This window comes from Candidozyma haemuli, assembly GCF_002926055.2.
Source record: "Candidozyma haemuli strain B11899 chromosome Unknown D_2014730914, whole genome shotgun sequence".
Taxonomy (NCBI): domain Eukaryota; kingdom Fungi; phylum Ascomycota; class Pichiomycetes; order Serinales; family Metschnikowiaceae; genus Candidozyma; species Candidozyma haemuli.
This window is the reverse complement of record NW_020289911.1, coordinates 720415-743784: the sequence shown is the minus strand read 5'-3', so window position 1 is coordinate 743784 and position 23370 is coordinate 720415. Positions and strand designations below refer to the sequence as shown.

General features: G+C 45.1%; 11 protein-coding genes across 11 annotated transcripts; 6 read left to right on the top strand and 5 right to left on the bottom strand. All coding sequences in view use genetic code 12, as the record gives it.

Annotated features, from left to right (window-relative positions):
- Positions 1-92: 92 nt before the first annotated feature.
- Positions 93-1289, top strand: CXQ85_002767 (TauD/TfdA dioxygenase family protein; the record flags this gene model as incomplete). Its single annotated transcript, XM_025486431.1, has 1 exon — positions 93-1289. The coding sequence occupies one exon, from the start codon at positions 93-95 to the stop codon at positions 1287-1289; it is 1197 nt and encodes a 398-aa protein (XP_025343981.1).
- A 39-nt stretch (positions 1290-1328) lies between these two features.
- RIM9 (Rim9p) lies at positions 1329-2324 on the bottom strand (the record flags this gene model as incomplete). The annotated part of the gene is made up of 1 exon (XM_025486430.1): positions 1329-2324. One exon carries the CDS (start codon positions 2322-2324, stop codon positions 1329-1331), a length of 996 nt encoding a protein of 331 aa, XP_025343980.1.
- A 1448-nt stretch (positions 2325-3772) lies between these two features.
- Positions 3773-4480, top strand: DOG1 (2-deoxyglucose-6-phosphatase; the record flags this gene model as incomplete). The annotated part of the gene is made up of 1 exon (XM_025486429.1): positions 3773-4480. The coding sequence occupies one exon, from the start codon at positions 3773-3775 to the stop codon at positions 4478-4480; it is 708 nt and encodes a 235-aa protein (XP_025343979.1).
- A 191-nt stretch (positions 4481-4671) lies between these two features.
- CXQ85_002764 (uncharacterized protein) lies at positions 4672-6375 on the bottom strand (the record flags this gene model as incomplete). Its single annotated transcript, XM_025486428.1, has 1 exon — positions 4672-6375. One exon carries the CDS (start codon positions 6373-6375, stop codon positions 4672-4674), a length of 1704 nt encoding a protein of 567 aa, XP_025343978.1.
- Positions 6376-6608: 233 nt separating this feature from the next.
- Positions 6609-7190, bottom strand: CXQ85_002763 (peptide alpha-N-acetyltransferase complex B subunit; the record flags this gene model as incomplete). Its single annotated transcript, XM_025486427.1, has 1 exon — positions 6609-7190. One exon carries the CDS (start codon positions 7188-7190, stop codon positions 6609-6611), a length of 582 nt encoding a protein of 193 aa, XP_025343977.1.
- A 474-nt stretch (positions 7191-7664) lies between these two features.
- On the bottom strand, positions 7665-10298 carry CXQ85_002762 (chromatin-binding protein; the record flags this gene model as incomplete). The annotated part of the gene is made up of 1 exon (XM_025486426.1): positions 7665-10298. One exon carries the CDS (start codon positions 10296-10298, stop codon positions 7665-7667), a length of 2634 nt encoding a protein of 877 aa, XP_025343976.1.
- Positions 10299-11006: 708 nt separating this feature from the next.
- On the top strand, positions 11007-12023 carry RAD51 (recombinase; the record flags this gene model as incomplete). The annotated part of the gene is made up of 1 exon (XM_025486425.1): positions 11007-12023. The coding sequence occupies one exon, from the start codon at positions 11007-11009 to the stop codon at positions 12021-12023; it is 1017 nt and encodes a 338-aa protein (XP_025343975.1).
- Positions 12024-13216: 1193 nt separating this feature from the next.
- Positions 13217-15973, top strand: SEF1 (Sef1p; the record flags this gene model as incomplete). Its single annotated transcript, XM_025486424.1, has 1 exon — positions 13217-15973. The coding sequence occupies one exon, from the start codon at positions 13217-13219 to the stop codon at positions 15971-15973; it is 2757 nt and encodes a 918-aa protein (XP_025343974.1).
- Positions 15974-16171: 198 nt separating this feature from the next.
- On the top strand, positions 16172-16936 carry CXQ85_002759 (peroxiredoxin; the record flags this gene model as incomplete). Its single annotated transcript, XM_025486423.1, has 1 exon — positions 16172-16936. The coding sequence occupies one exon, from the start codon at positions 16172-16174 to the stop codon at positions 16934-16936; it is 765 nt and encodes a 254-aa protein (XP_025343973.1).
- Positions 16937-17616: 680 nt separating this feature from the next.
- On the top strand, positions 17617-20403 carry MCM6 (MCM DNA helicase complex subunit; the record flags this gene model as incomplete). The annotated part of the gene is made up of 1 exon (XM_025486422.1): positions 17617-20403. The coding sequence occupies one exon, from the start codon at positions 17617-17619 to the stop codon at positions 20401-20403; it is 2787 nt and encodes a 928-aa protein (XP_025343972.1).
- Positions 20404-20497: 94 nt separating this feature from the next.
- CXQ85_002757 (uncharacterized protein) lies at positions 20498-21763 on the bottom strand (the record flags this gene model as incomplete). The annotated part of the gene is made up of 1 exon (XM_025486421.1): positions 20498-21763. One exon carries the CDS (start codon positions 21761-21763, stop codon positions 20498-20500), a length of 1266 nt encoding a protein of 421 aa, XP_025343971.1.
- Between the last annotated feature and the right edge of the window lie 1607 nt (positions 21764-23370).

Here is a 23370-nt window from a genome sequence, read left to right as displayed (position 1 = left end):
CGAGAGAAGTATGTGAACCACAGAAAAATGATGGATTATAAAATGTAGACAGATTCTCTTGTCTTTTTCATTCTCTGCACCACAAAAACAAAATGGTTAGCTACTGGAAAATCACCGGTTCTGAATTGAACGACCAGCTCTACTTGAAAGACCTTCAAGAACAGTACAGCACTGGTAAGATTAGCACCTCCAGCGAGGTTGACGAGGAGGTTTCCAAAATCAAGTACCCAGAATTTCTTGCTAAGACTAAGGTCGAGGAGGCTGGTATTTACAACAACCAGGCCAACCCAGACCACATCAAGAACGATAAGGGCCATTTGGGTGACCCAACTTTCAAGAACCTCTTTAAGGCTGGCCAAGATGTTCAAAAGTTCGACTTGTCTCCCAACTTGGGTACCGAAATTGATGGTGTTCAGCTCAGTGAGTTGGACGATGCTGGAAAGAACGACTTAGCTTTGTTCTTGGAAACCAGAGGTCTCGCTGTGTTCAGAAACCAGGACTTCAGAGACAAGGGCGCTGCTTTCGCTAAGGACTTTGGTAAGTACTTTGGACCATTGCACATCCATCCTGTTTCTTACTCGGCTGTTGATCATCCCGAGTTGCTCGTCACCTTCAGGAAGGCTGGCGGTGCTAACAGATGGGCTCTGCAGTTCCGTCACGAGGCTGGTGCTTTCAGATGGCACTCTGATATCAGTTTCGAGGAGTACCCTTCTTCTTTCTCGTTTTTCGTTGCTTTGGAGGCCCCTCCATCTGGTGGAGATACTGTTTTCGTTGACTTGAGAGAGGCCTACAAGAGATTGTCGCCAATTTTGCAGAAGTTCTTTGAAACCTTGACAGTTATCCACTCTAACGAGTTCCAGCAAAAGGGCGCTGCTCTTAGAAACCAATTAGCCAAGGTGAAGAAGGTCTCTTACTCTGAACATCCTTTGGTTAGAACTCACCCAGTGACTGGAGAGAAGAGTCTTTTCTTCTCCAGAGGATTCATCCAGAAGATCAAGGGTTTGAAAGATGTTGAGTCTGCCACCATCTTGAACTTCTTGGAGGACCACTGTCTTAACAATCCAGAGTTCCAAGTCAGAGCTACCCACAGAGGTACTGACGCCAGAACAGTGATTGCGTGGGACAACAGGTTCTTGGTCCACACTGCCACTTTGGATTTCCTCAACCAGGAGACCATCGCCCGTCACCATTACAGAATCACGGTTCTTGGTGAAAAGCCTTACTTCGAGGAGAAGAAGCTTGAGGCTGAGGACTCTGACGGTGAAGACAAGCACCCAAGAGCCTATTAAACAGTTTAGTGAGTTATTTCGTAATCTTTATGCAATTATTTAATCCATCCGCTGTAATTCTATCAGTTCGGCGATGTCATGTGAGTCTATTGAATGGTTTGTGTTTGTCGGGGCCAACGTGTCGACCGGGGCCACTTCATGGAGCGAACTTGATCTGCGTCTTCCTACTTCTTCCTCTGGTCCCTGCCCAGAGCTGTAGAATCCGTTTGTGAAAACGTAGAACCCGTCGTCGGAAGCAGAGTCGTCGATCCAGCGAGGCATGACTCCGTTGTTACGCATATCATCGTTCTTACCCCTGTACTCTTCATCTAGATGCCTTCTGGAAGAGATGGAACGCTTCATAAAACACAAAAGCGATGCAATAAGCGCCATAAGCGCAATCGGTAGAAGTTGGATCCACGCTAGAAAGCTCATTCGAGGAATGAACAAGATTAAATCGGCAAGGAACGCTAGAAGCGTCAGCAAGAAGGAAAGTGCACTCAATAAAAGCATCCACGAGAAATGACCAAGCAAGTTTCTCTTGGGTTTCTTTGGAGCATCCTTATTCGAAGAAGCAGCTTCCTCCGTTTCGGCCTTTTTCTTTTTCTTCTTCGCTCTTTGAAAGATAATCCACACAGGTGAGCCAGGATACTTTTTATCCACATGGGTTAAAATGACGACAAAGGCACATTCCAAAGTTAGAAGTCCAGTTAAAATAAATGCAACGACATGAACTACCAAAAGCTTCGAAATCAGGTGTGTGGCGCCAGACGGTAGTGATACAGTTGAAAAGAAGTCTTCATCAAACTCATCCTGCTTGATATCTTGAAATGCATATTCATAGCTTTTTGTAGGGTACCCAATAGCAACCTTCGAGCACTTATGTTTAACAAAGTCACAGATGCCAAATACACCAAAAGTTATGTTGTTATACAGTGAAAAGTGCAAGTTATAGCCAATATTTTCTCCTGTCAAGGGCACCGAGATGACCGGTAGTAGTTGTACCACGAAACAAACAAAACATAGGCATCCTATGAAAAGAACACCGGTATGCATTGTTCACTGGTTAGCATGAATAGCTTTGAGGTTTTAGTGACTTGAAGGGTAAGTAGGGTGAAGTATTAATCAAGGGTAGGTAAGCAGGTCGATATACCATGTTTGGTCATGTGAGTTTGCGCACGTGCATATATCAAGGGTCCACCAGGTATTTATTCAAGCACGAGAGGGCAAAACGGGAAGAATAGTTTAAAAAAAGAGTCTTGAAGGCTGGTGGTTTTTGAAAAGCTCTTTGGATGCCCTTTATATGCGTGGAAAGCTTCGTTTGATGGTATTAGCGTGTAGAGGAGGTGTGGGTCTGTCTACGCCTATCTTAAAGCTTACCGTAGTGACCCCACAACCATCATTGGAATATAAATCACTGACAACGTACTAGAACATCTCATACTCGACTACTGGCCATTTAAGCTAAAAATGACACAGAAACGTAGATAGATCTCGGTATGACGTTTATCCTGCACCCCTCTATACCACCATGCGTAATCTGACTACGATCTATTGTTCGAAATGCCAGTGAAGAAATATATTCCCATGTCAAGAAAGTGATAAGCAGGGTAGAAGAATTACTGAGGTATTTCTTTTTTCCTTCTGCTATTGCAAAGTGTGCATTTAAAGCGTGTTACTTAGATTCCACAGAAGTCGCTTATACTTTAGCGAGCGCCCAAGCAGCTGGGCAACTTCATGACGGTTTTTGCAGCCATCCACCTCTCCAGCACAACACTTTCAAATCAAATGACTGTAGTTAAAACAAATACTGTATCGTCAGCTGATACCGTCCAAATGAAATCCAGTCCAATTTATTGATGCCAATACTCAGTGGCTAGCTATTCCATCAGTACACTTAGATGTATCCTACTTGTGTCATATCCAAAGAGTACTTCAATTGAACTTGAATTGGTGCTTTGAAAATCACCTCGTTCAATCCTCTCACTGTAACGTTAGCTACGGGTTTGTCATAGCGTCTGTTTCTCTCTTCCTTCACTGCTCCCTCGTGAAGTACCTGGAACCAAGAAGCCAGTCCACCGTCCAGCTTCCCAGTATTTCTTCTCTTCACCTATTTTTCAGAAATCACGCCTCTTAAGTAAGTCATCGCCCACGAAGTCCTTTTCAAAGAACTTCTACTCCAACTCTTTCACTAACTACTATAAATAGTTCACCATGCACAGTTATGATCCGTCTACAACCCACCTCTAGCCAACCCAACTGGCTTCCCCAAACTTTATCCCATTCCAATTAACCACTTATCATAAAACAGGACCCACCCCGCCAATCACATACCCCATAGACACCTTCCTCTCCATATGTTCTCCACTTCTGCCCCACTCTCGGTACGGAAAATAGTCCAATTTGCACCCGCGCAGCACTGGACATCACCTTACTCTATGGCCAACCTGGTCTAACCTGCGATCTGAGACATTATTCACTCGTTACTTACTTTTTTCCAAAAAATGCAGACTATCTCCACAAACTACATTCTTTTCGATCTCGACGGTACTTTGGTTAATACTACAGATGCTGTGGAAACAGCATGGCAGGAAGTGCTCGATGAGCACAACTCAAAGCATGAAGATCAGATCGAGACTAGCGCGTTCTTGGCTACTTCTCATGGAAGAAGAACCATAGAAACATACCAGAGATGGTTCCCGTATAAGGATACTTCCGATGAGGCCATTGGCGCTTACGAGTTGTCGATTGCCACGAAATATGGCCATTTGGCTAAGGAGGTTCCTGGTTCTACTGTTGCATTGACTAAGCTCAACGAGCAGTCTCCACAACGCTGGGCTATATGTACTTCTGGAACCACTGACCTTGCTCATGGTTGGGTTGATAATGTTTTTGAGGGTCTTAAGAAACCTGAGGTGTTCGTGACTGCTAACGATGTTTCAGAGGGTAAGCCTCATCCAGAAGGCTACTTGAAGGCAGCACAGGCCTTGGCTGAAGTGCATGGTAAACCTGGTAAGTCAGTTGTTTTTGAAGATGCTCCAATGGGTGCTAGGGCAGGCGTTAACGCTGGTTATACCGTTATTGGTCTTGCTACTACGTTTTCTAAGGAAATCTTGGAAGAGGCTGGTGCAACCTACGTTGTGAAGGACTTCACGAAGGTGGGTTTTGAACTTAAAGAAGATGGTATCGACGTGAAGCTCGAGACCATTTAGGAGTGTGGAAGTTGTTGACGACCTGGCATGATATAATGAAGTATATACATTTTATATAAATACCTTCTCCATCCCTAATGATCTATAGAACGACAACAGATTCCTTATTGGATCAACCATCCATAGAACATTTACCTACGAGGCCAATTGATTAATGATTGCACTTAAATTGAAGACCCTATAAACCCATATTAGTCATCTTTGATTCCAAGATCCTCAAGCTCTTCTGAGAGCTTCGTCTGGCGGGCTTTCTTGAGATCATGAGCCCTCTTCTTCTCTGAGCGTGCGAACCGGTCCACATCGCTCATTGCATTCTGGCCATAGGTGTCGCCGCCCAAAATGAGCTCGTCACCTCCGCCGTACTTGTCAGAGTACTTCGTTGATGGTTCCTTCAACACACCTCTGATATCAGGGTTGTGGACAAGCTGATCATGGAGACCAAATCCGAAACACCATTTCAAATGAAGAAGTCTGAAGTACAAGAACCAGCTGTTAATGGGGAGAGTCTTGGAACGAGATAACTTGATGGTAGTTGTGCTGACACTCTCGTTCTGCAACTCTGCTGCCTTGAGCGATCTCTTATAGATTTCTTCCCTGAGATCTGGATTCGTGTACTGTTGTATCGTGTTAGACAATTGACTGAAGACAGTTGTTGTCTCCTTCTTCTCCTTCTTACCGACTTTCTTGGCAGTCATGCCTGAAAGTCTGTTGCAAATAGCAAGAAGAGCCTCTTGCTCGTAGTATGGTGCATTGTAATTGAATTCTTCGTCGACATCATCAGGGTCTTCGCTACCTTCTTCGTAGGTGTAAAGCTCGTAACAAAGAGCGAGGGCCCTTCCTCCCGCCTTGGCAATGTCTACATTGACGTCATTATCGACAATTTCGACAAATTCTGTGGCGAGGGTAGTAAGGAGTTCGTTCAAGTATTCGCCACGCGGAAGAAGAGTCAAAAGGCCAGCAACACCATGGATAGCTGCAATGGCGATGTTGGCCTCGGCATGAAGATGAGCCTCCTGCTCACTGACAAGACGCTTGTCCTCGCTCTCATCCATCAAGGTGGAGTATTCACGGTCACCTGTTTTAAGCTCATTGGAGAGGGTGACACTGCTTTGCACATACCCTTGCGCAAGCTCCATAAGCCACTTCACCTTATCGTCAACACCGAAAGCAGAATTGTCAGCGTATAACACGATGAGAAGGGCGCAATAGCCGCTAATCACGCCTGACTTGTTTTCTTCATTAATGTAGGCACTTGGAGGCTCAGAGATGAGAGTTTCTAACTTTGCATGGAAGTCAACACTGACAATCTCTCCAAAGTCCTCAAGGTCACTAGCAAGCAAACCGATGATGGAACGGAACAAAAGAATGAACTCGGATGATGATCTGTACTCCTTCAAATTAAGAAGCTTAACGAGTTGCAGAACCTTTTCCTCAGAAACGTAGTTAGGAGTACCAGCATTCTCTTCATTGTAGACAACCAATGGTCTAATAACCACGAGTTTATAGAGCTGAGCCAAGAGCATCTCTCTAGACAGAGACGACACTTCAGAACGAGCACGTCCGAGAGAGTCAATGATTTCATTGACGGTAGTGGACTCGGACTGAATTCTCATCTTGTTCATGGCATTGACATGCTTTTCTCTATAATCTTGGGCATTGGCGACCATAGAGTCTCTGTTTTCAGCATCCTCCTGCTCGCTTTGGAGTATAATTGCCTGCAAAGACTCCAACTTCTTGGAGAGTAATTCCTCGATGCCATGGAAGTTCACATCCAACGAGCCATTCTCCTCTCCATCTGGATTGGGTGTACGTACTCTGGAAGACGACCGGGAAGACGCATTGGACCCTCCATCTCTTTGCAGAAATCTAGCAGCTAAACTGGCTGGTCTTGACATTGCGGTTGTATTTGATAAGCAAGAGTGGGTATTGGAGGAAGTGTCTCACCATTGTGTGTGCAAGCCTAGTCATGCTCATGGTGCACGGGTGCAGCTCTGCTCCAGCACGCTTGCCAACCTTATTTCAACCAGCACCAGAATGAACGAATGTAAGATCTGGTAAACGATTGGCATAATGGAGGTCCTCCCTTGTTCAAAACCCCCCTAAATGTCCCTAATTGCTAAAAATCAGCCTAAAACACAACCTCATCTGGGAGCACATAGTGCTTTTCACCGTTCTCTCTAACAGTTTCCCTATTGACATCTCTCGGTAGAGCTTTTCTCATATCAAACCCATCCAATTCATCGTCCGTGTGGTTTTTGTCCTTAGGGTAGGTTGCCCCATAGTACCCTATAACTCTTCTGTAGACAGAGTAGCCCAACTTCTCATACAATTGCCTGGCGACGCTATTCGTTACCTTCACAAACAAATCAACAAATAGCGTTTCATAAGGCACCACGGCCGTGATCCTCTCCAAATGCAAACAAAGGTCTGACGCAAGACCTAGACGTCTATAATCTCTGCTTATAGTAACAGCAGTGATATGGGTATGCCATTCCTTTTTCGAAAGCTGTCCCTCAGTCTTCCCCATCATGTATCCACTGATCTTAGGGCTGAATTCAGGAGCCTCTTCAACTGATTTGAAGAAGAGGTCTGGCCATTGGGTAGCGTACTGGAAGTAGAACAGGAGATTGAAATTTTCTGTGAATGGATCTAAATTGACTGGGTTAAGGTCGAACAAATCGTTCATCTCAAAGGGCTTGATAGACGTCATCTTTTAGACCCTGTTTGATGACGATGGTGGTTGACAGGTTGATCTGGGAAGGTTTAGGGGAATCGTATTCACGTCTGTGAAGTCACGTGCATTTTCCGCTATCTGAGAATTTTTCGTCCTCTCGGTAATCTGCTATATACTATCTGCCGGGTCACAACGGCGAAAAACAGAAGTCACAGAAACATCTTTTCTTTCAAACCCCATATAACTGAAACTTAAAAAAAAAAAAAATGTACGGCGGTCCAGGTGCTGAAATCCCAGAAGAACAAAAGAAGGCGCAGGAGCAAATGTCCTATGCCACTTTGAAAACTGCCGGTGTTGTCGCTGGTGCTTTGTGGTTGACGCCCATCGTGTTCCACTTCATCAAGAAGCAATTCTAAGTTTCCCACCATTCCTTTGGTATCATAGCCCCAAATTGTACATACTTATCGAATACATCATTTCAAGCTATTTCCCCGGTTCACGCGGTTCAGATCAATCGTCATCTTCTAGTTCGTGCAAGTCTTCTCTGAGCTTGGTGATCTTCCCAGCAAGGTTCATAAACTCAAATCTCTCGGCAATCCTCGAGGCTGCAAGCAAGGCTTTATCGTTCTTCACTAGTTTGACAACGCTGAGTGCTTTGTTGAGTCTCAGATCTTGACATGCGTTCGCAAAGAGCTTAAGCAACGATTTGTCAAATGCCATACTGTAGCCATTCAATCTTTCAAGCAGCTCATCTTGATCCTCAAGATCTGGTAGAGACAGATTAAGAAGCTTGCCGAGTGTAGATGCTCTCAAGAACTCTTCTTCAGGGTCTTCCTCCTTCAACTTCTCCACCTTAGATGTATGGTCATTATCTTCTATATCAAGATCGTCCTTGTCCTTATTCTCCTCGCCCAGTAGATGCTTAAAGCTCTTGATTGGTAATTTAACCTCTAGTTCAAGGGGTAACGAAAGTGGGAAACCTGGGTATTTGTCGTTGTTCTTCAAGATCAAACAGATAAACTTGTCGTCTGTGAGACCCAAGGGCCATGATTTCCAGTTCTTTTTGGACCTTGTAAGACCATAATCGGTCACAACTTCACCGCAGCTGAGAAGAGGTACCCATCTTGCGTTTCCAGGTTCTCTCCAGTGGGACAAAACCATCAATGTATCATCGAAGCCGGCCACAACACATGGATCATGCAATTCATTAAAAAAGATACCCTTAATCAATGGTGCATTTTGAGTTGTTTCCAAAGTGATAGGAGCACCCTGTTGCAAAAATTTGTAATCTTCGCTGACGTCAATGATGGAGTAGTTGTAATTGTTATGTTCCACTCGATGAATGGCAAAGATGGTGGAAATCAGAGACGAGATCAAGGCCACAACTGGTGAGACCTTCATCAAGTTAATGCAAAGACCATAAAGATTAAAAAACCTCAAGTAGCCATGATTGGTACCAACAACAATTATCGAATCGTTAGAAGTTGCCAGGGCAGAACTTGTGAGACAAAGGGATGTAATGTACTCACCTCTCAATAATGGTATACGTCTCTCCCAGGAATCGTTGATTGATGCATGATGTCTGTAGTAGATGTGACCGCCATTCTTGATTCCATTTTCCATATAACCCGAGTTACCCAATAAGACGCCTCTCTCGTTAACGGAAGACAAATCGTAGTTGTAGTGATCAATAAAGTGGTAATCCTTATTACTTGTCCTGTCAAAGAATGAGATTGTGATGCTCTGGTGGCTATTTGGATCATTGAAAGTATCACTTCTGACCGCCCAGACGTAACCAATAGAATTCATGAATAAATAACGCCTTCTGGTTGTGGAATCCAATGAGGTGATCCATGGCGTCGATCCGGGTGTGTAAGGCTTGAAGTTGAATAGTTTTGGTTCGACAATCGGGCGTTCTTCCTCTTGTTCCGAGCCGTGCAGTGGCTTCTGTCTTTTACGTCTATGTTGAAGATAGTCACTCACCGGTACGTTATGGAACTTTTCGATATCGCCTTCTTCATCTTCTTCATCGTCTTCGTCAATAATTCTTGAGTCGTCTAGACCGTTGGCTCTTCTCTTCTCGGGAACATGGCCGTTTGCAACCTCCACGGGCTCCTCGGTCTCGGATTCGCTTGCCTCGTCAAGAAATAGAGAATTAACTTCTGAACGAACACGCAGAGGCACTTCTTCGGGTTCCTGGGGAGCAACTGGTATGGAACGAAGTTCTCCATTAGTCGTCCCGACGAAAGCAATTTGGCCATTCCAAGCAACATTTAATGGCAAATGCTCAAACTCACCTAATTTCAAGGTTGAAACAAGATCACCGATGTCTGTGTCAAAAACTAGGAGAGAGCCATTCTTGTGGAGCGTAAGAAGGAATTTGTGGCTGGGAGAAACGGTGTATGAAATGAGTTCATCCTGTGAATGTCTGAATTCTCTTTTTTGCAGCAAGTCGGATCTGTTGAAGCTCTTTATGGTACCTTGTTTCGTTGGCACAAAAAGGAACTCACCGTTACTGAGCCATTGTGCCTTTGTGGGAACGATTTCATGCTTATGCTGACCATTGAAGTTTACAATGTCAACTGACGAATGTTGCTTTTCGTGCATCACTTTAGTGAGCTTTTCCAAGAACTCTGGCTTTTCGTTAACCACAGATACCAATTGAATATCACCATTAGCAAGTCCCACACTGATCAACTCACCTGCTGGGTTATATGAGACACTCACCACCGAGTCTGGCATCTGAATTGAGCTCACACGGAAATCGTCAGCACAGTCAATAATAATAAGATCATCAGCATCTCCTCCAGTAGCAATTCTCTTACCCTCATTAATGTAAGTACTATCTCTCAAGGGAAAATCATTCTTGTAGATGACCTTGAAAGTCTCATCTCCAGTAGGTGAGTCAGATAACTCAAGCACAGCCAAGTCACCTTCAGTATTAGTGAAAAGAATATTAGCACCCAGTGACGAAATGGATGTCAAGTTTTCAAGGATATCCAAAGACAAGGGCTCCAGGTCAGCCAGTTCAGGATCGAAGACCTTGATCAACCCGTCACTATTACCTGCAATAAAACGGCCCGACAGTTCATGGTAATGGACATAAGAGTTCCCATCAAGAAATGCTGGAATTACAAGCAGCATTGTAGGAAGTAGCTGTCTTTGGTTGATCGATGCTGGAGTATTTTGGTATTCTTCAACCGCGTATTCTTCTGTATACTTACGCGTATTTTCGTCACGTGTAGTGGTTGCAAATAAACTGCCCAAGGACCATAAACCATGCAATTCTGCTAGGTAAAGAAAGATAATTTGCTGTCCTGATAAATGTATCAAGTTTTTTCGAAGGTAGGTTGGTAAGTGAAGAGGATGTGGAGTTGTAGCACCTAGGAGTCAAAGATGCAAGTCCAGTAACAAGAGAAGGCAGGTGTTTTTCATGAACTTAGTAACTCTTTGAAAGAAGGAGTTTAAAGAGTGGTTATCTCTAACTTTAGAGCAGAATTTGATAAAGTACAATTTGGGCTGAAAAGTACCATTTGGGCTGAAAAGTACCATTTGTTAACCCAAGAGGTCCTATAAGTGTTGAACTTTTCAGGCTGCGAAATACTTCATGAAGAGATATACTGGAGCAGGAAGCCTAATAAAGTGGATTCCGAAGCCATGAGCCTCCAAAGCTAATAAATTCTAATCGTAAGTTCTGTTAACAATATTTTTATTCGTCATCGCCTATTCCACCAATCAAAACTCGTCTTCTGGGGTCTTCCTCATCCGGTAGATCCTGTGTTTACCTCGCGGGTGGCGCGTTATTTTGATTCAAACTAATCACGTCTATTAGTCATATAACTCATCTCTATAATGTCAGACCACGTTGAAGACGACGAAGAAGGTTTCGGAGGCCCTTTGCTTATTGAGCAGCTTGAAGGAAGCGGTATCTCTCCTGGTGATATCAAGAAGCTTAAGCTGGAAGGATACCACACGGTGGAGAGTGTGGCATATGCTCCAAAGAAGGCGTTGCTTACCGTGAGAGGTATTTCTGAAGCCAAAGCTGATAAGATCAGTATTGAGGCGGCCAAGCTTGTTCCTATGGGCTTCACCACGGCCTCGGAATTTCACAGCAGAAGGTCTGAGTTGATTTGTCTTACCAGTGGTTCAAAGCAGTTGGATACTTTGCTTGGTGGAGGTGTGGAGACTGGCTCCATTACTGAAGTTTTTGGTGAGTTCCGTACTGGTAAGTCACAGTTGTGTCATACGTTGGCAGTTACTTGTCAGTTGCCTATTGATATGGGTGGTGGCGAAGGTAAATGTCTTTACATCGATACTGAGGGTACGTTTAGACCCGTAAGACTTGTACTGATTGCCCAAAGATACGGTTTGAACCCGGACGATTGTCTTGACAACGTAGCGTATGCCAGGGCTTACAATGCCGAACATCAGTTCCAGCTTTTGCACCAGGCAGCGCAGATGATGTCTGAATCCCGTTTCTCCTTGCTTGTGGTGGATTCCATAATGTCCTTGTATAGAACTGACTATTCAGGACGTGGAGAATTGTCTGCCAGACAGGGCCATGTTGCAAAGTTCATGAGAACGTTACAAAGATTGGCGGACGAGTTTGGTATTGCCGTTGTGATTACCAACCAGGTTGTTGCCCAAGTTGACGGTATGGCTGGAATGTTTAATCCTGATCCAAAGAAACCTATTGGAGGTAACATTATTGCCCACAGTTCTACCACTCGTTTATCGTTTAAGAAGGGTAGAGGCGAGCAGAGAATCTGTAAGATCTACGACAGTCCGTGCTTACCAGAAAGTGAATGTGTGTTTGCCATTTACGAAGATGGTATAGGCGATCCTAAGACTGAGGAGGACGATGCTTAGCGGTGAAAGAAGATAGACTGCGGGCTTTAACACGCTCTCTTGGCTTGTTGTTACACAATAGCAAATGATCGGTCGATTCAACTTGGCTAGCGCCTAACAGCCTAGAGACTTGCAAGAAAAAAAAAATAACAGGAGATGGTCCGCCCTATGCAACAAAACACCCTGATTGGTGACGTATTTAAGATTCAAAGCAGACGGCTGGCCTTGGTTTTGTGAACCAAAGTTGGACGGAATAATTGATTCAGCACTTTTTTTTTTTTTTTTCACGCGTGGGGGAGTGTTATGTGGGTGGTGCCGCAGGATAGCTCAAAAAGGGTTTCCGCAGCAGCAGCAGCTTTTTAGCGCGCATCAACCAGCCATGAATTTTCCATTCACCTGAATGAGACCCTTTGAAGGCTGGGCCCGCTGGAGATTGCCTAATTGCTCGGCCAACGGCTCAGGGTGTGACTCGTCCATCGTTTATGCCAAAAGTGCCAAAAAGTGCATTCATGCGCCGCACCCGCCTAATGCCGGTGCCGTCCTGGTGCCGGAAGCCAAGACTTGCGAAAAAGTCCATGACAGAGATGGCAGCACACTTTCAGATGGAATTCAGAGCTGGGGCAGACTTACAGAGGTTTAGATGAATACAGATATCTCGAGACTTGGCTGCCGCTAAATTGTTCGTAAAATATTCCTGTTTGTACTAATTTTTCTCGGGAGGTGGTCATTCTCCTTTCCATTGTCTTCTTTTCTTTTTTTTTTCCTCTATATTTTTTTTCCTTCTGGCGCCGTGATTATCTAAACGATCAACCAAAAAAACCGTGCGGCGCCTTCCTTGTTAGTACCTCAGTACGGCACACAAAAATTATCTTTTCCATCAGACGGCCGGGTAACCCTTCCTGGCACGCTCGTCAATGCCTTCCGGCCCCAGGAATACTTAGACCTCGAAAATTTTTCTGACTCAAGTCTTGCACGCTTACCTCGTGATCCACCATCAGAAACTCATCTTCCCGCCATATCGGCCCCCTCCTTCTACCCCTCCAACCTCCTAATAGGTTCCCCTTAGGTCTCCTGATCACCCCACGACCTCCCCTTTTCCCGTCTATCCGGTACCTCAAGCTTCTGTCCCTTGACTCCACACAAAGGCCTGATTGTGGAGCATGAAGTCTATACTACCCAAGCCTTCGTCCTCGGTACTGACGCCTTCGCCTTCCATGTCTAATAAGCGTAAGTCCGTTCCCACAGACTACTCCTCTTCCAAGAGGAGGTCTACTTCCAGTCCTCCACCATCTGGTTTATCCAAACCATCGTCTCTTGATAAGATGGCCCAGCTGCAAGCGTCCAAACAGTCTCGCCCGGTTACTTCATGTACTTTCTGTCGCCAGCACAAGATCAAGTGTAATGCTTCTGAAAACTACCCTAACCCATGTACTCGTTGTAGCAAGATGGGGTTGAAGTGTGAGATTGATCCTCAGTTCAAGCCTAAGAAGGGCTCTCAGATCCAGATGTTGATTGGCGACGTTGAGGAGTTGAAGTCTAAGATTGAAATGCTTTCTAAGAATGAACATTTGTTGACCCAGGCCTTGAATCAGCATAATCACTTTATGCTGCACAGTCTGACTTCTCCAACCTATCCAAGCTCTGCCAGGCCTCCACTTCTGGCTAGAACTCTTCTGGGACACAACACTCCAAACTCAGCTATTGATCAATTTGCTGGCGGACACTTCACTCCCCCTGCGCCACCTTCTGGTCCCAGCCTGGTTCCTGCTACCCATACTGGTTTCCATCAACCATCAAACTCTATAAACGATGCTACAGGTTCAGGCCAAGCTATTACTAACTTATCACTGGTCCTTCAGGCTAACTCGACAGACAACTCGCCTGCTACTTTTGCCAGCGACACTCAGGGCAACTACACACAGTCGCCAGAGGACCATCAAGCCACTCAAACAGAAACCTACTCGGAGTTTATCTTGGGAGATGTAAGACTCTCCTTGGAGAAAGCTGATGAGCTTCATGACCGTTTCATGACGAAATTCCTTCCTTTCCTTCCTATTCTCACTTCGTCGTCGGCCACTGAGCTCTACTCCAAGTCCCAGTTGTTATTCTGGACTGTGATGCTTACAGCGCTGCTCTCTGAGCCTGAGCCAGGTTTGTACATGTCGTTGGCTACACTTATTAAGCAGTTGGCTATTGAAACTTGTTGGATAAGAACTCCCCGTTCGACTCACGTTGTTCAAGCACTTATTATCCTTGCTGTTTGGCCACTTCCAAACGAAAAGGTCTTGGATGATGCTTCCTACCGTTTTGTCGGCTTGGCCAAGAACTTGTCTTTGCAGTTGGGTCTCCATAGAGGCGGTGAGTTCATCCTGGAATTCAGTCGTACCCAAGTAAACTTGGGTCCTAACTCCGATGTCTGGAGAACCAGATCATGGTTGGCCGTTTTTTTCTGTGACCAGTTCTGGTCGTCAGCTCTTGGCTTGCCTCCTTCGATCAACACCACAGATTACTTGCTTGAGAACGCAAGAGTCGATCAATCTTTGCCGGCAAATTTTAGGTGCTTGATTTCTTTATCCATCTTCCAATGCAAGCTCGTGAACGTTATGGGTATTTCCGTTACTAGATCTGACGGTTTGCTTGAGCCTTCTAATCGTGCTGCTTCCCTCAACATTCTTGACAGAGAACTTGAAAGACTCAAGTTCAAACTTAACATTATGGAGGGTTCAGCTATTGAGATGTACTATTTATATTTGCGCCTAATGATTTGTTGTTTCGCCTTCCTTCCAGGTACCCCAATTGAGGACCAAGTCAAGTACGTCAGCACAGCATACTTGTCTGCCACCAGGATTATCACCATTGCGTCTCAGCTTGTGAGCGTGAACTACATTTCCCTTATCGAACTTCCTATCTATGTGAGGCAAGCTATCACATACTCTGCTTTTATCCTCTTCAAGTTGCACTTGTCGAGATATCTCATAGAGAAGTACGTTGATAGCGCCCGTCAGTCTATCGTTACAGTCCACAGATTATTCAGAAACACCTTGTCGTCTTGGAAAGATCTTCAGAATGATCTTTCAAGAACGGCAAAGGTTTTGGAAAATTTGAACATTGTTCTTTACACTTATCCAGAGATTTTCTACGATGACGAAAGCACCAGCACAGAAGGCAGTATTATCAGCAGGATGCGTTCACACTTGACGGCATCTCTTTTCTACGATTTGGTGTGGTCAATCCATGAAGCTAGAAGAAGAACACTCCAGAACAAAGAAAATGGTGACAGCGACGAGCCCAAAATTAAGATTAAAGAGGAAGAAGGCGCCAAGAAGCCATTGGCACTTCCATTTTACAACCAGATTACTAAAGATGATTTTAAAGCAATGACCACCACCACACCGAACGGAACCACTATTACTACATTGGTTCCCACAGACCAGGCGCTTAATCAAGCAAAGCTCGAGAGTGACAATGGCTCGAAAAAGCCAATGGAAATCAACGGTATCCCACTTGCTATGCTCGAAGCTACAGGCAGTACCAAGGATGTGGATAGCATCCGCTTTTCTGGCTTTGACCAGGACAAGTCCATGAGACATGATGTGAGCAGTGAGCCAGTCGAAAGGGTTGGTTTTACAGCCGACTTGACTCATGGAACCGATTTCCTGCTTGAATCGCAAAACCAACACCAGCAACAGCATCAATCCCTGGCCATTCTGCTGGATCCCACACAGCAACAAATCGAGCTGCAAGAAGTTATTTCGCAACAGAACACTCCCGCGTATGATGGGTCCCTCAATTCAGGAGACGTTAGAGTCTCTGGAGCCGGCTACCCATATAACAATGGCATGGGATCTGCAGGAATGGCAGATCAGCTCGATAACTTTTTCCAGCAGCAATCACACGGGTGGCTTAATAATAACCACCAGGACGACGATTTCCTTGGTTGGATTGATGTGAATATGCTTCCCGAAAAATAAGTCTTGTACATACTTCTTTTGCTAACGATCATGAGGACACGAAATTTGAATTATATTTACTAAAATTGCTAACCCTAGTAGAGACTACGTCTAGGATATCCGCGTGATATCCACTCACGTGCGAGTGCAACATCGGAGTACCCACCTATATTTCGGACTCTTTCCATCGAATCTTTCCTCTCCTCAATTAACCCCAATATGCTTCAGAACATCGCCAGAGCTGCTCCAGTGTCTAAGCAATTCCTCAGACCAAGCTTGCAATTTGCCAGAGTGCAATTGTACTCTTCCTTCAACCCAGCAGACCAGCCAAGAATCAGAATTGGCTCCACTGCTCCTGATTTCACCGCTGAAACCACCAAGGGTAAGGTCAACTTCCACGATTTCATTGACAAGTCTAAGAAATGGGTCGTTTTCTTCTCTCACCCAGCTGACTTCACTCCAGTGTGTACCACTGAGTTGGGTGCCTTCTCTAAGCTTGCCCCAGAGTTCAAGGACAGAAACACCACCCTTTTCGGTTTGTCTACCGAAGGTGTCGACAGCCACAATGCTTGGATTAAGGACATTGAGGATGTCACCGGTGGTGATCCATTCAGCTTCCCAATCATTGCTGACCCATCTAAGGAGATTGCTTTCAAGTACGACATGGTGAGCCAGGATGACTTTGAGAAGCTCAAGGACAAGATGGTGCCTACTGTCAGATCCGTGTTCATCATTGACCCAGCCAAGAAGGTCAGATTGATCATGACCTACCCAGCCTCTACCGGTAGAAACTCTGCCGAGGTGTTGAGAGTGCTTGACGCTTTGCAGTTGACCGACTCCAAGGGTGTTGTCACTCCAATTGACTGGTCTAAGGGTGAGGATGTCATTATCCCACCAACTGTCTCTAACGAGGACGCCAAGGCCAAGTTTGGTGACTTCAAGACCATCAAGCCATACTTGAGAACCACCAAGGACCCTAAATAAACGGTTCCGGCGTTGTAAGTAGGAATGCCAAATATTAACCAGACAATTGTAGGAAATGAAGCTTCAACTTTCAGTATCAATAGGATTGACGTTTTGGTTTAAGCTTTTTAAACTTTTCGCAGCCAATTTACACTTTGAAAACGTATGAGGAAACGCCAGTCAAGCGAAGCACTTACGGTAATTGCCACAACATCACTTCGCCAAAAGTTGATTTTCCTTTCCGATTCCTCTCAATACCCATGACCAGAAATCTAGATACTTTAAAAACCATATCTTTCATTTCTGATGTTCCATATTACAGCTTTAGTGGTACATTAAATTGGGGTGCCTTTTTTGATTTCTAACGCGCGTATCTACTAAAATCAGAAACTTGGTAGTGAAAAAGTCCTCTGATAATTCGAAAACACCTTCTAGAAAACCGAATTCAACGAAGTTTACCATGAAATCTGAAAAACAAACTGATTTCCCACGTTTCCACAATTTATCTTCACAAACATTACCAGCTTTTATCAATCCCTTTCCATTGCCAATTTCTACCTTAAACGGTGAGCGTTGGTGATTCGCGCATTTACACCTTTTGGGACATTATTACACGCGTCCCGCCGCATCCTACTTCTTTTTCATCCCTCGCTTTTTTCTTACTTTCTACTACAACCCAGAATTAAACCCACCTTCTTTAAATGTCGAACTTCGTCTCGTCTCCCAGAAGTATCCCTTCGGATGCCGCGAGACTTCTAAATTCCTCCCATGTTTCGTCGTCGTTGGGCAGATCTGCCAATTCTCCACTGAGTGGCCAGCCTAACGTCCAGTATAGTGACATACTGACTTCTGCCAAAGAGAGGGAGTTGAGGATGCCAGCGCTGGTTCGTAGTGCTGTTGAAGTGCCTAAGGTTGTTGATTTCACTGGTGAAAAAGTCCGTGAATCCTTTGAACAGTTTATCGAGGAGTACGTGGACCAGGAAAGTGCCGATGACGAGTGGAATGGAAGAACTTACCTCGCTCAGATCGAGTCCATGCGTGTTTTCGAATATAACACGTTGTATGTCGACTACCAGCATTTGGTTGGTAGAGAGAATGGTGTTTTGGCCACGGCCATTTTGGAACAGTACTACCGTTTCAACCCATTCTTGTTGAAGGGCTTGAAGAGACTCTTGAAGAAATATGCTCCATCTTTGCTTTACATGAGTTTGTTGGGCAACAATGATGCCAATGGAGGTGCCGACACGGAGGCTGGCTCTTCGAGCTCCTCGGGCGCTACTTCCAACGAAAGAGTTTTCCAGATCTCTTTCTTCAACTTGCCTGTCACTCACAGAATCCGTGATATCAGAACGGAGAAGATCGGTTCTTTGATGGCCATCTCTGGTACTATTACACGTACTTCCGAAGTTAGACCTGAATTGCATAAGGGTTGCTTCACTTGTGATCTTTGTTCTGCTGTTATTGATGGCGTGGAGCAAGTCTTCCGTTACACTTTGCCAACAGCATGCCCAGGCTGTACCAATCAGACATTATTCACATTGAATGTTGCGAAGTCCCAGTTTATCGATTGGCAAAAGTGTCGTATCCAAGAGAACTCCAACGAAATCCCAACTGGTTCCATGCCTAGAACCTTGGACGTGATTTTGCGTGGTGATGCTGTCGAAAGGGCAAAGCCTGGCGACAAGTGTAAGTTTACAGGAACTGAGATTGTGATTCCAGATGTCTCCCAGTTAGGTTTGCCTGGTATCAAGGCTCAGTCGATTAAGGAAAACACATCAGCCAATCAAAACTTGAATTCCTCCATCTCGGGTTTAAGCAATCTTGGTGCCAGGGACCTTACCTATAAGCTTGCCTTCTACGCATGCCATGTGAGTTCCCTTGTGAATAAGGCATCGGACAGCGGTGCTGATGACAAAGAAGTTGAATATCAGGGTCCAAACGACCAAGAGGTTTTCTTGAACTCCTTGTCTGACTCTGAAGTATCACAGCTTAAGGATATGGTGAAGGATGAACATGTTTATGATAAGCTTGTCCGTTCCGTTGCTCCCGCTGTATTTGGCCACGAGACTATCAAGAAAGGTGTCTTGTTGCAAATGCTTGGTGGTGTACACAAAAAGACCGTTGATGGTATCAACTTGAGAGGTGATATTAATATCTGTGTTGTTGGTGATCCTTCTACCTCTAAATCGCAGTTTTTGAAGTACGTTTGTGGTTTCTCCCCAAGAGCTGTGTACACCTCTGGTAAGGCTTCCTCTGCTGCTGGTTTGACCGCTGCAGTGGTTAAGGATGAAGAGAGTGGTGAGTATACTATTGAAGCTGGTGCTTTGATGTTGGCTGACAACGGTATTTGTGCCATTGATGAGTTTGACAAAATGGATCTTGTTGACCAAGTCGCCATTCACGAAGCTATGGAACAACAAACAATTTCCATCGCTAAGGCCGGTATCCACGCTACCTTGAATGCTCGTACCTCTATCTTGGCTGCTGCAAACCCTATCGGTGGTAGATACAACAGAAAGTTGGGATTGCGTGCCAATTTGAATATGACTGCTCCTATCATGTCCAGATTCGATATGTTTTTCGTTGTGTTGGACGATTGCAATGAGAGAGTCGATACTCAATTGGCTGCTCACATTGTTGATTTGCACATGTTGAAGGACGATGCTATTGATCCACCTTATTCTGCTGAGCAGTTGTCCAGATACATCAAATACGCCAAAACCTTCAAGCCCCGTATGACAAAAGAAGCCAGGGACTTCTTGGTTGCCAAGTACAAGGAATTAAGAAGCGATGATGCTCAAGGTCTTGGAAGATCTTCCTATAGAATTACAGTGAGACAGCTAGAATCTATGGTTAGATTGTCTGAGGCTATTGCTCGTGCAAACTGTACCGAAGAGATTACTCCTACATTCGTTTCCGAGGCATATGACTTGTTGCGTCTGTCTATCATCAGAGTTGAAATGGATGACATTCAAATTGATGAAGATGATGGAGATGGAGAGACCATGGATGTTGAAGAAGAAGAGCCTAACGCAGAGGTTGAGGAGGTTCGTGAAGGCCTCGAATCTTCGTACCCTGCTCGTCAGGAAAGAAGTCAGCCAAAGGTGAGCATCACTTACGATAAATACGTTGCCATGATGAACCTAATAGTGAAGAAGGTTTCTGATGACGATGCTGCTGGCGGAGACGGCTTGACAAAGGAAGAGATTGTCGACTGGTACTTGCACCAAAAGGAAGATGAAATCAACACAGAACAGGAATTCCACAACGAAAGAACTTTGGCATACAAGGTGTTGAAGAGGTTGGACAAGGACCGTATCTTGATGAGCGTCACCCATAATCTTAATGAAGAGGCCCTTCCAGAAGATGAATATGAGAGAGAGCAACAAGCAAGCCGTACGGTGTATATCATACATCCAAATTGTGCTATCATGGATTTCTTTGACAACCAGACAAGGCCAGAGGAACAAGAAACAGGGGAGGAGTAATATCTTACGGTTAGACGGAATTTTTAATTTGTATACTATGTTCAATTGTATTTGTATCAGTTCTTTAATGAATGGTCGTAGTTTAAGGTTTTGCTTATGCTTTTGGTTGGTCGCCATTCTTTTGGGCGTCATTTTTATGGTTATCGATGTTCGACAATGGAAGGCTCGAATCTGAACCTTCTTGCTTAGCTGATTTGTCGAGTCTCCAATCAGCAACCGAGATTTGGTTGGCGCAATCAACACAGTGTTCAACGAAATGCTTCGATGTTTGGAACATTTTCTGACAACTGCGGCACCATCCTGGGTCGGCTCCTGGGTACATGTGATCCTTGTCTTTGACAAAGTGGACAAGACGTAAATGTCTTTTCAAGACGTCTAACCTATTGAATGCACCACCGTTCCTGTGACAAGTTGGATCAGTACGCCAGTAGGGACAGTGGAACATTGGCTCGCTGTGAGACTTTTCGTGTCTACGCAAATCGCTTTGTCTTGCAAAAGACCATTCACAATTCTGATGGGAGCAGGCAAAAGGCTTAGAAGCGTCCTTTGGATCCGCTTCTTTCCTACCCTTTCTTTGACCCTTTATTTGCTTTGAAGGCGTGATGGCTTTAGTGTTATACTTCTGCTTGGACTGGGACTTACTGCGGAAAACAGGGTCCTTGAAGTATACGAAAGAATCCTCAGACTGAGGTGCCATGTTAGGTTCTCCATGGTGCCCGTTAGTGGCAGATGCATTGGCTGGAGTAACCGGGGCGGGATGAGGCACGGCAGAGCTCAGTCTAGAGAGGGCTGGAGCAGCCGACGGCTGCTGCAAAGGTGGAGCTATCTGAGCAGGTAGCTGTTGATAGGTAGGCTGAGGTTGAGGCTGATGTTGCTGAAATTGGTACAGCTGAATCTGCTGAGGCATCTGTTGAGCATACTGTTGGTTCAACAGCACCGGGATGGAGAGCAGCAGAGGAATGGTCTGTTGCAAAGCGTGTTGCAGAGGTACAGGCTGTTGCAAAGTAGGCTGCTGTTGAATAGGTTGTTGTAAATGCTGTTGCAGCAGCAAAGGCTGCTGAAGGGGCTGCTGCAAGGAAATGGGCTGGGAAGTGGTCAGTGTATAAGGATAAGCAGCAAAGGGGTCCTGGGAAGAGTGGAAGTTAGGCATGGAATATTTGTTTCCTAACAGATACACATTGTTGAGCGACTGGCCATAGTAAGACGGCGCCGCGGAGTTGTAGTACGAAGCAGCCGAGGACATCTGAGGAGCAGGGGGATGGAGACCCATTGCTTTCTGGGAGTACGGTAGAGGCGAAGCGTAGGAAGATGACTTAACCAGATCGTCTCTTCGAGGATCGTTGGCACCAGGTGAGGACATGGAGGGGAAAAAAAAAAAAACGGATGGAGTAGTTTAAGTCAAACGGATGTAAATGGAACGGATATAAAAGAAGGACCTAGTGGAAAAGTTTGCCGTGATGAATTTGCAGTAATGCTGTAGAAAGCGAGAAAGCTTTGTGGGAGGGTTAAAAGTAGATCTAGCGAGATGGAGAAAAGCGATGAGCCGCTTGATGTGAGGTTCTGCGTAAGTGTCGGCTTTTTGAGAGCGGTTGTCCTGCAGGGAGCGTGGACGAGAAGATTTTCCCACGAAAAAGAAGAAGAGAAAAAAAAAAAAAATCTGAAAAAAGAAGAACGCCGCGACCGTTGACTCCAACAGACAAGACTAAAAAAGCAAAAGACATACACACTCTTAGGGCGTTGTATTTTTGGAAGGGCCCGTGGAGGAGAGGTGGTTGAAAGTAAAGAACAGTAAACAACTCACTTTTTGTTTTTGTAGTGGCATGGGCTGGCAGCTTCCGTCTTCTTCAGTTGCATCAGATCCACGCTTTTTTTTCGTGTTTCTGACTCTTCCTCAAGATGCAAGAAGCAGAATCCTATCTTCTTCTCTAGAGTCTCTGCCGCTGTGCCTCAAAAAAACCGTTGGGAGCGGCGACTTTGTGGGATAATTAGCTTTGGCTGTGGAATGTGTGACGATTCCGCTTTTGCTGCTTTTAGAGGCCTCTATATCGTAAATCGTCTTCGGCAATGGACACTAGTGTCGTATATTGTTCGCCAGTTAACCCAACACACCTGCTTTGACCAATGGCTGCGAAACATTTAACCTGGGAACACCAACTGTGGCTGGCCTGCCCTAAGCCTAAAAAATTACCTTTCTATGCTTTTTTAAACTTACCTTCATCCCCAAAGCCTATTCCGTAGTCTTATCTTCCTGTTCGGTCTTCACCAGTGGCCTTGGTGTGGACTAGGGCTGGCGCCCAATTGGCTGCGAAACAAGGCTAGTGAGGCGGTGACATGCATTGGAACCGTCATAATTACGTGTTTTGGGGGCTTCTTATGTGCTTGTCTTAGCTTGTCGCTCGTGCCTCATGCCTCGTCGTGCCTCGAGGCTCCATTGTTATACTGGACTCGTGTTCTTTTTCCTTCCCATTATCCTCTTGTTCTTGTTCACTTATGGGTTGCACTTGTTAACCAGTACTACTGTTCTGCACTGGCCAATGTTACATCACTCATAACCGAGGCCAAGCCGCTGGCCACACTTTCTATGCTTTTTCCATATACCAAACCATCCATTTCCTTAACTCCCTTCTAACCTCTTTCTGGTGTTCATTGGTAGTGCACTTCCTCTTTGGTACTGTCTGCCCACTTTACCCACTGTGGGGCCTCGTGTGAGCTGTACCACTAAGGTCAGCGCGAAATGGGTGCAAACTGGGTTGCCCATATTTCCACATTCAGTCAACCATGGGCAGACAAATTTCACTATTGTCATGTAAAAATTGGTCCACTGACGTATCCTTCTATTTCTTTTGTTACCCTAGTTTGATTACTCATCTCGTTCTTGACTCATTTATTACTTGCCTCTCTTCACACCCTTTAGTCATTACCTACTAATCCGGGATTGCTGACTATCTAAGCAACTGGTGTGAGTTC